Below are 16,358 nucleotides of genomic sequence, written 5' to 3' on the forward strand. Positions count from 1 at the left end.
TAAAAGGCTATGGGGAGGCATGGCTTCCCCCACTCTTTATCAACCTCTGGGGTTGGTAGCCCCCTCACCTCATGAAGCTGGTCCCCATGGCTCAGGACATGATTCTTATAATAATGTCAAATAGCCTTAAATTCCCGTGACCAAACAGCAATCACAATTATGAGTTGAATGGATATCAAAAGTCAGCTAATAGAAACCCAAAATAAATAATAAAAAAGATGAACATGTTTATAACCAGGAAATCCATTTCCATTTCTATAAGAAAGTCAACACTGTGGGGTTCAACCCAGCACATTCAGATGATGAGTTAAGGATGACTCAATTGGTTCAGTCTGGAGACACTCACAGGAATTCATTTCCATGTGTGTATCTCCAACCCATATAATCATAAATCCAAAGGTCTTTCAAAGGTTTGGAATTCTGCCCAAGGGATGTTGGTTGAGGAACCTCTGATCTGTCCTTTTTTAGGGAAATGCTGGGGAACCAGGACCAGTTGGGCAAAAAGGAGATCCAGGCTATCCAGGATCAGCTGTAAGTACAATTAAGATGTTCCTTCTGACTCATTAATGTCAGTATGGCTCTTCGTAAACTTTACCAGAAGTGTCCGCTTTTATGGTGGTGATGACGTCCCCACAATCCAGCCTCATTTCCCCTTCCACAATATTCCAGTAGATGAGAAAATGCAGAATCAGAAACCCGTATCACTTAGTGGAACCCACAGTGACTCCAGCTGCTTCACCCTTATCCCATCCTTTTATGTCTAGACCTTTATTTGAGGCCAGGACTGTTGCACATTAGGTGAATTGGATTCATTATCTCAGGTCCTGTGACCTAGAACCCTTTAAACTGTAAGCTCCTTGTAGGCTGGGAATATGCCTGTAATACTGCTGTGTTGTAGTCTCCCAAGCACTTACAACAGTCCTCTACACAGAGTAAGTGCTCATTAAATATGATTAATTGATTGATTGACCCCACCCCCATCCACCTAGTGAGCTGCAGAGTCCTGCTTGGGTTGTAGACTGGAAGCTCTTTGTGGGCAGAGACCACATCTACCAACTCTATTATACTGTACTTTCTCAAACGCTTAGTACAGTGCTATGGACACAAGACACACTCAATAAGTACCATAGTCTGATTGATTCATTCATTCCTCCATTTCCCTCGGAGCCAATGACCACGGGGAGGGATGGGCTACTGAACAAGCAAGTAAATCCATAATTCCATTCATTCATTCATTCAATCGGATTTATTGAGCGCTTACTGTGTGAAGAGCACTGTACTAAGCGCTTGGGAAGTACAAGTTGGCAACATATAGAGACAGTCCCTACCCAACAGCGGGCTCACAGTCTAGAAGGGGGAGACAGACAACAAAACAAAACATATTAACAAAATAAAATAAATAGAATAAATATGTACAAGTAAAATAAAGTAATAAATACATACAAACATATATAAATATATACAGGTGCTGTGGGGAGGGGAAGGAGATAAGGTGGGGGGATGGGTAGGGGGAGGAGGGGGCTCAGTCTGGGAAGGCCTCCTGGTGGAGGTGAGCTCTCAGTAGGGTTTTAAACATGGGCCACCTTTATCTCCCCTTCCCACCCAAGTCTTTGCTAGTCAAAATGGGCTGCATATAGTGAATGGTCCTCAGGATATGCATGGCAAGATTGAATCTAGTATGGTCTTTGGGAAATTATTTCACGGTGGAGAGTTAGTTACTTCCTCTTCAGATTTGCTGTTTCTGACCTTCAGCAGAAATGCTCTTAGTCACAACAATCTGTGGTTCTGACATTTTCAGCATGGATTCAGTGGCCAGAAGGAAAGAGCTTCTCAGTCCTTCCTCTGTGGTGAATGGAACTGCTCAAAGAGATGATTTTTACATTGAGGAAAGGCCACTTTAATTCCCAAAACATGCTTTCCTTGGTCAGGCTTTTTGTGTGGTTGTGGCTAATGGAAAATTTGGGAGCATTAGTGCTAATCCTGAAAGTGAACTGCCAGAGGAGAGAAATCATCAGGCTCAATGGTGCAAGTTGCTCAGTCTATCATTTTTAATAATTATTCAAAAGGTTTTGCAGAAGAGAGTGCCCCATTTTACACCGAGCCATATTTGACAAGTCAAAAATGGAAATATTTGTCCGTGGAAAAGAAAACTTTAAATTTTCCTGGAGAACTTGGAAAGGTAAATTAGGAAGCACTTGTAATTTTATGTCTTTCCTCTTTTGCTTCAATCAGGGACTTAAAGGCAACCGAGGAGACTCAACAGATGTAAGTTAACTATAACCTGAGCAGTAGACGTTATTTGAAAATATTTTTTTCACCATCTCACCTACGTTTGTTTTCATTTCTTAAAGCAATGTGGCCTTATCCAGAGCATTAAAGATAAATGCCGTAAGTACACATCTTTTCTGTGACATCTGGCAACTATCCTTTGCATTTGTGAATCTCAATTACTAAAGGCATAATTTCAAACCACTTTTGTTTTCTCTTTACAGCTTGCTGCTATGGTGAGTATATTGGAATAAATGCTTTTCTTGTATTGCTCTGTCTTTTTTAACTCACTAAAAAGAATGATTTGGGAAAACACTCATTTTCTACAGGGCCTAAGGAATGCCCAGTCTACCCAACGGAGCTGGCCTTTGCTTTGGACACCTCTGCGGGCGTCAACCAAGATGCCTTCCGGAGGATGAGGGAAGCCTTGTTGAGAATCACTGAGAATTTAACCATTGCTGAGAGTAATTGCCCTCGGGGTGCCCGGGTGGCCGTTGTGACTTACAACAATGAAGTGACCACGGAGATCCGCTTTGCTGACTCCAAGAGGAAGTCTGTCCTGTTGCAGAAGATCCAGAACCTCCAAGGAGCTTTCACCTCCAGGCAACGTAGCTTGGAGACAGTCATGTCATTTGTGGCCAGGAACACCTTCAAGCGGGCCCGCAGTGGATTTCTCATGAGGAAAGTGGCTGTCTTCTTCAGCAACGGACCCACCAGGGCATCACCTCAGCTCAATGAGGCCGTTCTGAAACTGTACGATGAGGGAATCACACCTCTTTTCCTTACCAACAGGGAAGATAGGACACTCATAAATGCCTTGCAGGTTTGCAGCTGGTTATTTTTTTTTGACTGTGGGGAGGGAGAGGCCATCAATCAATCACTCAATTGTATTTATTGAGCCCTTTCTATTTGCAGAGCGCAGAACTAAGCACATGGGAGAGTACAAGATAACAATATAATAGACACATTCCCAGCCCACAATGAGCATACAGTCTAGAGGGGAGATTAACAATAAGTCCTGAGATCATGCAGTGTGCCAAGCACTGTCCTGGGTGTGTGTAGTGTCCATGCCACTGGACTAGGCACTTTGGGAGTATGCCCAAGAAGTAAACATATGATCCCTCTCCTTGAGGAGCTTACAATCCAAGGTGGGAGACGGGGTTGACATAAGTCAACAAAGATACAAGGGATCTCATGGGCATGTCTTGGGCCTGATTTTACATGGACCCATCCAAAATGGGCCATTCAGGAGTAAAAAAAATCATTGGCGTTTTAAGGGGGCATTGTTTCGAAGGAGATTACTATATCATCAAGACACCCCGACTGGGTATTGTAACTGAACTTTGTTACTGGATTTCAGCAGAATTGGTGAGAAGTTTTTGAAATCTATTAAGGCAGAGTTCAGTGCTTGCTTCTGAAGTTGCCAGCTTTCACATAACTTTCCCCCCCTTCAAAGTCCATCTTTCCCTCACATGTCCAAACTTCATCCCGGCCCTTTTAGATAAACACACACACATACACACACACACACACACACACACCCCTCTACCTTCCCCCCACATACACACACACACCTACCTCCTCCACCGCCACTCTTCCCTGTCCACAAAAACTGTCTTGCAAGTGGAGTAGAGGATTTAAGTGGGTGGAGCAGGTGACAAGAGGAACCAGTTTCTACAGTGAGTCAGAGCACGAGACACAAACAAGATCCTCTCTTCTCATCAGCTTCTGCAATTACCGTTTCTCCTTGCTGAACTCCCTCTTGGGTTGCTACTATCTCTCTGCAATCAATCAATCAATCATATTTAATGAGTGCTTACTGAGTGCGGAGCACCATAATAAGTGCTGGAAAGATTGATATAATAATATAACTGATATTTACCCAGCCGACAGTTGAGCTTACAGTCTAGAGGCAATGAAAGCTGAATCGCTTTACAAGTGCTTTGAGGCAGCCTTGTTGGAAACTTCAATCCTAGACTGTACGCCTATTGTAAACAGGGAACATGTCTACCAACTCTACTGTACTGTACTACCCCAATTGCTTAGAACAGTGCTCTGCACAAAGTAAGTATTTAATAAACACCACAAATTGATTGATTAAGAAAATTAAGGTTAGTTTTGAGACAGTTTTTGTCTCAGAAGTCCCAGGAATATTTTACAAAGGAAATATTGTGTAATGTCTCAGAATAAAATCTTCTTTTTTTCTGTCTCAACCAGATTAATAACACTGCAGTGGGACATGCCCTTGTCCTTCCGACTGGCAGAGAATTTAATGAGACCTTGAAGAAAATCCTGACTTGTCATGTTTGTTTGGGTAAGGTGTTGGAAGCTAGCTATTTGCAACTCAGAAAAGTGTGGCAGATTAGAACAATACAGACAGCATTTCAACAGGATATTTTGTTTACTAGTAAATGTTTGGATTACAGATTCTAAAGATATCTTGTAATTTATCACACCTTTACTCTGAGGACAAGAGAAAGTTAAATGGACTCTTTAATGGAAACAACCAGCTGTAAACAGAAAGTTGCTTATCGACTGATTTGCTCTAGCAAATTACGTTTTATGCCCAAAGGAGGTGCCTACAGAAGAAATCCAGTGACTATCTGATTAAGCATATGTCCCCTGTGATCTTAATAAGAAAGAATCCCCATGTGCTCTCCAAATTCAACAACCTATCTGGTTTTACTTTCCAGACATATGTGAACTTCCCGAGTCCTGTGGATTTGGAGGCCAAAGACTTTCCTTCCGGGACAGGAGGTCTTCTGGTACTAATGTAGACCTCGATGTGGCATTCATCTTGGATAGCTCTGACACCACCACACCTTTCCAGTTCAATGAGATGAAGAAATACATTGCCTATACAGTGAAACAACTAGAACTCAGCCCTAATCCTAAATCATCCCATCACCTTGCACGAGTAGCTGTCCTACAACACGCGCCCTATGAGTACGAAAGGAATTCCAGCACGTTGCCAGTGAAAGTTGAACTGTCTTTGACTGATTACGGCTCCAGAGATAAATTGGTGGATGTCCTCACTAACAAGATGACCCAACTACATGGAACAAGGGCTCTTGGCAGTGCAATCGATTTCACGATAGAAACCATTTTTGAGAGTGTACCCAACCCCAGGGACCTGAAAGTCTTGATTTTGATGTTAACAGGAGAAGTGAAAAAGCAGGAACTGGAGACTCTCCAAAGAGTTATCACTGATGCTAAGTGCAAAGGTTATTTCTTTGTGATCCTGGGTATTGGCAGGAAGGTGAATGTAAAGGATATCTACAGCTTGTCCAGTGAACCCAATGATGTCTTCTTCAAATTAGCTGATAAACCCTCTGAGCTCAATGAAGAACCATTACTGCGCTTTAGTAGACTGCTGCCATCATTCATTAGCAGTAAGTTTTTCAATTGTTCCTGAAGGGTGGGCATTATGGGCCCAAAGCAATGGTGGATGGAAATGATAAAAATAGGAAAGTGATTCAATAGATAGGGTTACACTGGCTATTTTTCTTTTGAAATGGTCGCTTTGATCCATCAGTAGTGTTCACAGAGCGCTGTGTTCTACAAAGCCCCAATGAGATTACAACAAAGCAACAGCCACATTCCCTCCCCTCAAGTTGCTAACAATCTAATGAAAAGCTTACAGATGAGAACCACTTCCTCTTATTTTGATTTGTTGATTTGGCCAGTTTACTACATCACCTGCTTTGAGGGTCAGATTGGGAATGTCTTACCCAATAGGGCCTTTACCACACTGATGCCCATAATAGACTCTCATAATAATAGTAATAATAATAGTAATTATGGTATTTGTTGAGTGCTATGTGCCAATCAGTGTTCTAAGTACTCGAGTGGATATAAGGTAATCAGGTTGTCCCACGTGGGACTCAGTCTTAATCCATATTTTACAGGTGAGGTAACCAAGGCACAGAGAAGTTAAGTGACTTGCCTGAAGTCACAAAGCAGAAAAGTGGCAGAGTCAGAATTTGAACCCAGGTCTTCTGACTCCCAGGCCTGGGTCGAATTTTCGGCTATTTCTCATGGACTGGGTCAATTAATCAATTCTTTCATTCTTATGTTTTCCCAGTGGATACTAAACTTTAACATGAAAAGTTGTTCACTGTTTTATGTTTTTGGAAGAGACAAGATAAAATGGGGAACTTGGCAAAAAATGTTTGCAATTAAATTGTTTACACTGGAGAAACAAACTAGAAAGGGTGATTTCCAGAAGACAGTTTATGAAACATTTCACAGGGGAAATTTATAGGAAATGTTAGTCCATCTAAATTTAGTTTTCCCATTGTTTGCTCCATCACATTTGATGACCCAATCACTCCTTTAGCAGTAAGGATAGGGGCTAAGTTAGCACTCACTAGGAGAAGTGGTTGAACTGGACTGACTTTTAACTCAGTGGTAATAAAATAGTCCTATGTCATTCCACCATGTCATCCTAAAATGGTGATCAGATAACCCCTCTCAATCCTCATTCCCTCACCGGGCCTCTCCCACTCTTCTTCCCCTCCCCCCCTCCACATTTTAAACTTTCCCACCCTCTTCCTTCCCACCACTGATGCTTTCAATTTTTTTCTCCTATTTTCCTAGAAGTCTTGGGCATGCCACACCCCTATATCTACTTTCTTTGGTCCTCTATCTGCTCTCCTGCCTGTTGTTGCTTTAACTTTTTTTAAATTTGATTTAGTGCTGAAGCCACATCAGTCCCTTCCCTGGTTATAATTCCTGGGGCCACCACAACAGCTGAGAATGAGCTGTGGCTGGGCAGTATTGAGGGGTGAGGAGGGTGCTACTGTGGTTTCCCCAAGGCCCCCATACTCCAACCTCGTCTGATTTCTGTGACTGAAAGTCCAGGGGGGCCGCAGGTAAGAAGGAGAAAATCTTGGCCATAAAACAGATTTTCATGAAAAGTGCTGAATGGAAGTTGAAGGTGAATGAGATGGAGGAGTCATAGGGAGAATAGGGAGATGATGCAGTGAATTGTGGGGACTGGGGTGATGGGTGCAATGGAGTTACAGGGAAATTGCAAAAAACAAAATAGCCCTGGGGAAGGGAAATAAAAGTGCAGAAAGTTTAAACAGGATCAGGGGGATTGGAGAGGACAGGCAGATGTTAACCTAGACACTCACAGAAGATATCAATGTAGCACATCAGGGCAATTTTACTTTCACTGAAATATATGTCAACTACAATATTGTGGATCCAACGTAGGCTCTTCCCCGTAGGCAATGTAATAATGGTGCTATTAATTCCCTGCTGTATAATTTACTTATTGATGAAGAGTAGAAGTCTAGAGGCATTAGTGCACCAGAGTTAGTGTGCCTGATAGCCCATATCAGAAATTCACTGAAAGAAATATTAAAATTTTAATGTATAAAGCTAGACCCTGATACATGTTGGGGATTTTGGGGTAGTGAAATGTCTGATAGGCTGAAATGTTTATTTACACAAGGTGTGGTCTCGTGGAAAGAGCAAGGGCCTGGGAGGCAAGGGGCTTAGGTTTTCATCATAAACCTGCCACTTGTCTGATATACTACTGGGCAAGTCACTCAATCTGTGCTTCAGTTTCCCCTTCTGTAAAATCAGGAATCAATATCTGTTCTCCCTCCTGTTTAGCATATTTAGGCTTTGGAAACATGCTTTAATACCCTAAACAAGTATAATGTGCAAAACTAGTGTTAGCTTTAATAGTTTAATAATATTTTAATACACTAATAATCCACTTCCTCTGGATTCCTCTCCATCATCAGGGGAAGGAGGAGAGAGGGGTAGGAGGCTAAACTGGACACCAGTGGTTCCATGACCCCTCATTTTTCAAAGCTTTTTAACAAACCATGTTCATTGTTTTTCTCTTTCTTTCTAGGTGAAAATGCCTTTTACCTCTCTCCAGACATCAGAAAACAATGTGATTGGTTCCAAGGTGACCAACCAGCAAAGAACCCTGTGAAGTTTGGTCAAAAGCAGCTGTGAGTTATGTTTTCCATTACTTTTCTCAATAAAGTCAAACCAATTGGGGTTTAAATTTCTCAGAAAAATCTACTCCATGTTTGTAAATATGTCTTTCCTTAAACATTTAATTACAATTTGTAGTCTCAGTTTGACTTGATGGAAAGAGCAGGGGCCTGGAAGACAGAGCACCCTGATTCTAATATCACCTCTGCCCCTTGCCTGGTGCGTGACCTTGGATAACTCACTTATTCATTCATTCATTCAATCGCATTTATTGAGCAATTACTGTGTGCAGAGCACTGTACTAAGTGCTTGGGAAGTACAAGTTGGCAACATACAGAGATGGTCCCTACCCAACAACGGGCTCACAGTCTAGAAGGGGGAGACAGACAACAAAACAAAACATGTAGACTGGTGTCAAAATTGTCAGAACAAATAGAATTAAAGCTATATGCACATCATTAACAAAATAAATAGAATAGTAAATATGTACAAGTAAAATAGAGTAATAAATCTGTACAAATATATACAAGTGTTGTGGGGAGGAGAAGGAGGTAGGGTGAGGGGGATGGGGAGGAGGAGAGGAAAAAGGGAGCTCAGTCTGGGAAGGCCTCCTGGAGGAGGTAAGCTCTCAGCAGGGCTTTGAAAGCAGGAAGAGAGCTAGCTTGGCGGATGTGTGGAGGGAGGGCATTCCAGGCCAGGGGAAGGATGTGGGCTGGGGGTCAATGGCGGGACAGGCGAGAACGAGGTACAGTGAGGAGGTTAGTGGCAGAGGAGTGGAGGGTGTGGGCTGGGCTATAGAAGGAGAGAAGGGAGGTGAGGTAGAAGGGGGCAAGGTGATGGAGAGCCTTGAAGCCAAGAGTGAGGAGTTTTTGCTTAAACATCTTAAACATCTCTGAGCCTCAGTTTCCTCAGCTGTAAAATGGGGATTCAATATCTGTTGTCCCTCCCCCATAGACTGTGACCCCCATGTGGAACAGGACTGTGTCTGACCTGATTATCTTGCTCAAGCTCTGAGAACAGTGTTTGGCACAGGGTAAGTGCTTAACAAATACCACATTTATGATTATCAGAATCTCAAGGCTAAACCAGTCGTTAAACTAGTATTAGTTTTAATACTCTAATAATTTAATACTCTAGTAAAGGAGACAGTACAATCCCAGTCCTGAAAATGTCCCAAGAAAGAGATCATTATACCTATCAACTCTACTAAAAGTCAGGATTGTAATGAAAACTAGACCAGGCAGATGGATTTTTATTATTTCTTTATGGTATTTGTTAAGCGCTTAGTCTGTATCAAACACTGTTGTAAATGCTGGAGTAGATGCAAGTTAATTAGGCTGGACACAGTCCCTGTCCTGCATAAGGCTCACAGTCCAAGAAGGAAGGTGAACTGAGTCACAGAGGTGTTAAGTGAATTGCCAAGGTCACACAGCAAGCATTTGGCAGATCAGGGATTAGAATTGAAGTCCTCTGACTCTCAGGCCCATGCTCTTTCCACTAGGCCACACCACTTCTTTTGAGCATTAAGTCTACAACCTTCCCCAAGGATCCACTCCAAAATTTAAGAATGCTTCTTAGCAGAAATTCTGTTGAGATCCTCAATTTCGATGCCCCCAGTTTATTTTCTGTCAGTGGGCATAGTGAGTTGCTTGTCATCACACTCCACTACATAAACTTTCAAAGACTTGGAGAGAGTCACTAAACCTCTCTCAGACTTTTCTTCCCTGGCCCATAATATTCTGTCTCACTGCTTCCTGTTTTCTACACTTTATTCATTTCTACTATTCTGCTTTGACTTTTCTGCCGAAGCTTTTAGGAGGTGAGGGTGGCTACCTGAGTTTATATGATGTTTTTCTGCTGCTATTACTAGTAAACAGCTGACTGTATTTCTTTGGCTCCTGCTTGTGTCTTTCCTGAAACCTCCAGTTCGAAGGACTATGAACTAGGACTGAATTCCTAGTGTTTTAAGGAGTCACCTGCACTACCCCTTTTATAGTTCAAAGAGAAAACGTATTGGTTAAAAATGCATTTTTTAACAGGCATGTTCCAAACAATGTTACTTCAAGTATTACCACCAAGCCAGTGAGTACAACCACGAAACCTGTGAGTACTACAACCAAGCCAGTGAGTACAACCACTAAACCTGTGAGTACCACAACCAAACCAGTGAGTACCACAGTCAAACCAGTGAGCACTACGACCAAAACAGTGAGTACCACAACAAAATCGGTGGATCCAAAGCCAGTGGAAGCAAAATCTGGAGCCACAAAATCTGTGGGAGTAAAACAGGTGGCTGCCAAACCAACGGACCCCAAACTGGTGGACTCCAAACCGGTGGACACAAAAACAACAGTCATAAAAGCAGCAGCCCCCAAAACAACAGCAGCAAAGCAAGTAACTACAAAATCGGTGACCAGTAAGCCAGCAGCCCCCAAACTGATGGGTAAGTACAGATCTAGCAAATTTTCCCTTTAGCATGTCTACTGTGGCTCTGCTATTACAAATATTAGGATGAGGCATATGGTAATCAATCAATCAATCAATTAATCAATCATATTTATTGAGTGCTTACTGTGTGCAGAGCACTGTACTAAGTGCTTGGGAAGTACAAGTTGGCAACATATAGAGACAGTCCCTACCCAACAGTGGGCTCACAGTCTAAAAGGGGGAGACAGAGAACAAAACCAAACATATTAACAAAATAAAATAAATAGAATAGATATGTACAAGTAAAATAAATAAATAAATAAATAAATATGTACAAACATATATACATATATACAGGTGCTGAGGGGGAGAGGAAGGAAGGGGCTCAGTCTGGGAAGGCCTCCTGGAGGAGGTGCGCTCTCAGTAGGGCCTTGAAGGGAGGAAGAGAGCTAGCTTGGCAGATGGGCAGAGGGAGGGCATTCCAGGCCAGGGGGATGACGTGGGCCGGGGGTCGATGGCGGGACAGGCGAGAACGAGGTACGGTGAGGAGATTAGCGGCAGAAGAGCGGAGGGTGCGGGGTGGGCTGTAGAAGGAGAGAAGGGAGGTGAGGTAGGAGGGAGCGAGGTGATGGACAGCCTTGAAGCCCAGGGTGAGGAGTTTCTGCCTGATGTGTAGATTGTTTGGTAGCCATTGGAGATTTTTGAGGAGGGGAGTAACATGCCCAGAGCGTTTCTGGACAAAGACAATCCGGGCAGCAGCATGAAGTACGGATTGAAGTGGGGAGAGACACGAGGATGGGAGATCAGAGAGAAGGCTGATGCAGTAGTCCAGACGGGATAGGATGAGAGCTTGAACGAGCAGGCTAGCGGTATGGATGGAGAGGAAAGGGCGGATCGGGCGGATCTTGGCAATGTAATCTCTCTTATCTACTCATGCATTCCAATTATGATAATTTCCTCCAGTGCTTACTTTTAGAATAACCATCCTAAAGTCCTTAGTACTAGCTCATCTAATTTTGAGTAGGATGATTATGGGAGTTTGGTGGAAAATTTGTTCCAATAATAAAATGCTGCTCTGCTTTCCTCAGTTTGGAGAGCCATCTTTTCTTGAAAACTCTACAGAGTCTGCATTTACTCAAATGCTTTTTACGCACATCTTTCCCGATTTTAACTTATGCATTTGGATTAAAGACACTGAGCATCCTTTTCATTTTATATGTTCTCCTTTGATTTGAACTCTAGCTAAGGGGCCAAGAGAAATCCAGGTATTTGATATCACTGAAAACAGTGCCAAGCTCCAGTGGGTAAACCCGGAGTCCTCAAGCCCTTATATTTATGACATCACCATCACCTCAGCCCATGACCACTCCTTAGTCCTGAAGCAAAACATAACCAGCACCGAACGGGTTATCGGAGGTCTCCGTACCGGACAGAAGTACCAAGTAGTGATCACTGGTTATCTCAAGTCCCAGGCCAGAATATCCTATGAAGGAAGCTTCACTACAAGTAAGTTAACCCTTGGATAAAATACATTTATTTCTGTTACTAGAATCCAGTGAGATTTTTCTTTCTTGCTGGAGTGAAATTGGATATAATAGCTATGTAACCATAAACGTGGGTCAAAACCAGCTCTGCTGGAATTTAGGACACCAAAAGGAAGATATGCAGTAAGGCAACCCGTCATAGATCCAGTTAAGAGTACTTTGGGGGCTCCAGCAGCCGAGACTGAACCAAACTCCCAAGTCCAGCAAGAGTAAAGACAGGATTTAATTAATATCACAAATGGGGGAAGATGGAACAGAAGATTATGAAATTGAGATTGGATAGAAAATATTTGCAACCAGTGGTGTTTAAGACTGTTAGGGCTAAGGTTAATTGGAGTAAGAGCCTACATACTAAACCAAGAGAAAAGGTTGGGAAATAAGCTTTGTGCAAAATAGCCCCTTCTGACTCCAGGAAATACATTCCCACATGTAGAACTTCTCTGGCTGGATCATATGGAGAGAAAGAGAGATGCATCACAGGTAACAACCAGTCAGATCCAGCTCTCTCAGTTCTTTTCACTCTGTTCCCATGAGAGTTCAGTTCCATCCACAAAGGCATGTTCCCTGCCCATAATGAGCTTACAGTCTATTACTATTATTATCATTATTACTAACTAGACATTGTCTTCCCCTCCCAGACCTTTCAATCTAATTTTCTGTGTAAGAGTTGCTTGGAGACTAGATCAGGGAAGATAACAAACTGTCCTTGGAAGGATCTATTATGAGAAAGGCCTTTCTTCAGTCAACTCTACTGGACCCTAAATTTTCAATATCAACCATTTCCAGATCTTTAGCAGTAAATCCTAATGGAAACATCACTTTCATATGTTGCTAGGCATCTGGGTTTGATACTGCACATTGCTGAGTTACATTTGTTTTGCTTTCATAGAAAAAGCACAATCATCACCCCCACCACCAGCACCACCTAAGTCGGCTTCCATGGCAATGGTAAATCTAATGGTTAACACAGAACCTTTGGCTGGTGCTGAAGCAGGTGAGTTTCTCCCCTGAGAGTGAATAGGTTCATCCACTCTGTTAACACAAAACAAAACTCTCCTAGGAGTCTCTGAGCTCTCATTTTGAGCAAAGCTACATTTGCTCTTCTAATCATTTTGAGATTAGGCCCAGCCCTCATGGGAATAGTGGATCCCCATGGAATAGTGGGCAACTGGGCAGCCCAGTTGGTCCCAATCCAATCCTTCCCCACCTGGGAATTCTAGTAGAACTGATGGACAATTCTTTTGGCCTGTGTCCAGCTGTCTGTCAGCAGGTTGGCTTCAGTTAAACAGCACTCATTTGTTCTGCACAGTTTGGGATTGGAGCTGATTTGGTGTATGTTTTGGGGATTCACCGAAGGTCCAGCTACGAAACATATGAAGGATGCCCCAATAAAAAAAAAAAAACATATTCCATGTAGCCCTATGGGACTTACAGTAGTTAATTGTCCAGGCTTGCTTCCCAGTACGTGCCTTATTATTAAGCTTTCTTTAATCTCTACAGCACTAGGATCTGTACTTCATTTTACAGCACACTTTTAATTAGAACCTAATCAGAGGTTAACTGTAGTTTCTGTGCATTTTCTTCATTTATTATTTTTCCCATGTTTGAATTCTGCTGCTTTCCTATGGCACCTGGGCAAAATGAATCCCACTGAATCCCACATTTACTGATGCAATAGATAGTCATCAAAAGATTGTACCCATAGCTTATTGCTTTGGCTTATACCATTTAAACAGTGGATAATGCTTAAAAATATGTTTCTGTTCAAAATAGTTTTGAAAAAATTATATTTAAATAAGAATAAAAATGTTAGAGAAATATAGGAACTATTAATGCCAAATAACCAGGAACAGGAAAGTTCCAAAAATGATTGACACTATTCATCATCAGTTGATATTCATTGATCACTCATTAAATGCATGACATCATAAAATGTATAAAAGGAAAGCTTGTCCTTTATACAATAGTTATCTTCTATTTTGTCACCCAGTGCATTTATTAAACATCTACCTGTACAGAGTACCTTGAAACCTACTAATCAAGAATGGACAGTAGCTGGTTTAAATGTTAAAAAAGAACATTTTGCTTCCAATGAAATATTTCCTAATGCATCTCATTTTCACCAAATATTTCTCAAAAAATGTTCATTTCTCCATTTTGTCTTTTCAATGAACTGGACATCTTTCCTTCACTGCATGTACAATAACTATGATATGCTTGTCTATTTCCTACTCCATTCCTCTCTCAGACTATTAGTGGTATTAACTAAATACCTCTTTGTAATCCACGTATCTGTTTTGGTAATGCCTAACCAGTATTATTACACATTGCTTAAACATTTTAATTCTCCATTCCTTTGCAAACTACACAATGAGATGAATAATGTGTTAGCTGCCTTTAATTTTTTATGACTATTATGGTCTAGGGCTAAACTATGGCACTTTAAGGATAACGAAAGACTGCAAGCAAATTGAAGGGTATATGTTTGTTCATATGCAACAAATAATATTTTATGTAGCTATATACCATGTAAGACTACTGATGGATATAGCATTGGAAATCTGTTATTGCTTTATCATAGGGTTTTTTAGAGAGTGTAAACTATCACATTTCAGCTCTCTTGGAGCTAGTCTAGCCAAAGAAGGGCTTTCAAAATTACGATAACATGTTGTGTTTTTGCCATGCATCCATGGGAAAGAATCTACAAAATTTGTTCACTCTGCAGCAGTGGATTGGGCGATTCCAAAATAAATCATGTTGTTTCCTTGTTAAGATTTTGTAAGAATAATACACTGAAAAAGTGTAAGGAAATTTCTTCTTCAAAAAAAATTTTTTTAAATGATTAAGGGTGGAAGGCAGAGCCAAGACATGGATCCAGATAGGTTACCTAGACCCAGGTTGTTCTCAGGATTACAGCAGAATGGTACCACAGAGTGTGGTTCAGTTTCCCAATGGTTGGGACTGGATTGGAATACAGTTGAGGAATCAGTCGCCTTACAGTCCATGATAGGAATTGACTCTTAAATCCATGGGGAAAAATAGCTTGTTCTGAATATTTCTGCTCTTGCTAGTCTTGAAGATTTTCTTCTCTCCCTTCAAGTTTACTTGTTAGGTAGACATATTCCCTCCTTTTTCTTGTTCCAGGGGCTCACTGGAAAGAGGTGATCAAGTGGAAATCAGGGATGGGGCTTGGCGGACTTTTTATTTATGGTATTTGTTAAGCCCTTACCATGTGCCAGCCACTGTACTAAGGAGTGGGGTAGATACAAGCTAATCAGACTGGACACAGTCCCTGTCACACACGGGTTCACAGGTTTAATCCCCATTTTAGAGGCAAAGTAACTGAGAATTTAAGTGACTTGTTCAAGGTAACAGAGCAAACAAGTGGCGGAGGTCAGGTCCTTCTGACAAACTTGTTCAGTCTCTTCCACGAGACCCATTAGGGTGGAGAAATTGTAAAGTTTGGTCACTAAACCATCCACACTCTATGCAGTAGTGTCTGCCTCTTAAACTGATCAGAATTTGGAAACAATTTGCATGGGTAAAATTCAAATCTCCTCTCCAAAAAAGGCAGAGGAATAATAGTTAAGGAAGCTAAGTATCTTCTCAGTCACATGAATTTACCTTATAGAACAAATCCTAAAAGGAAGAGAAGCAGCATAGCCTATTGGAAGGAGCAAGGGCCTGGGAGTCAGAGGACCTGTGTTTTAATGCCAGCTCTGCCTCATGTCTGCTATGTGACCTTTCACAAGTCACTTAACTTCTCTGAACCTCATATGTAAAATGAGGATTAAGACTGTGAACCCCATGTGGGACAAGGACTGTGTCCAACTTGTTAGCTTGTATCTACCCCAGCATTCAGTACAGTGCCTGGAAACTAGTGAGCATTTAACAGATACCACTAAAAATAAAATTAGAAAACCCATTTAATAAGGATTAATTCTTAAAAATGTCCAGTTTGCTAATATTTCTTTGCCTGTTTCCAAGACCATTTTAGTTTATATGAAGGATTATATTCTGGACACTATTTTGAAATGAAATACTTGGATATTTTCTTTCACACAACCTGGGAAAACAGATTTTTAAATTTGGAAAGATGGCTGTGTCAAAATTTTCTTCACAGTGGAAATTAAGTTCACTTTACTTAGTACAGATAAG

The 16,358-nt window shown here is 41.6% G+C and overlaps 1 protein-coding gene across 5 annotated transcripts in view; it reads left to right on the forward strand.

Annotated features, from left to right (window-relative positions):
- Positions 1-16,358, forward strand: part of COL6A3 (collagen type VI alpha 3 chain) — a 110,469-nt gene that overhangs the window by 82,657 nt on the left and 11,454 nt on the right. For all 5 annotated transcript variants that reach the window (XM_038748713.1, XM_038748708.1, XM_038748709.1 and 2 more), the window contains 11 exons: positions 469-531; positions 2,233-2,265; positions 2,352-2,388; positions 2,493-2,504; positions 2,598-3,091; positions 4,486-4,582; positions 4,962-5,660; positions 8,141-8,243; positions 10,269-10,672; positions 11,899-12,162; positions 13,090-13,194. In XM_038748713.1, coding sequence (XP_038604641.1) covers positions 469-531; positions 2,233-2,265; positions 2,352-2,388; positions 2,493-2,504; positions 2,598-3,091; positions 4,486-4,582; positions 4,962-5,660; positions 8,141-8,243; positions 10,269-10,672; positions 11,899-12,162; positions 13,090-13,194 — 2,311 coding nt within the window. The remainder of the gene's footprint in view (positions 1-468; positions 532-2,232; positions 2,266-2,351; positions 2,389-2,492; positions 2,505-2,597; positions 3,092-4,485; positions 4,583-4,961; positions 5,661-8,140; positions 8,244-10,268; positions 10,673-11,898; positions 12,163-13,089; positions 13,195-16,358) is intronic.

The sequence above is a fragment of the Tachyglossus aculeatus genome, chromosome 7 (genome assembly GCF_015852505.1).
Source record: "Tachyglossus aculeatus isolate mTacAcu1 chromosome 7, mTacAcu1.pri, whole genome shotgun sequence".
Lineage (NCBI taxonomy): Eukaryota > Metazoa > Chordata > Mammalia > Monotremata > Tachyglossidae > Tachyglossus > Tachyglossus aculeatus.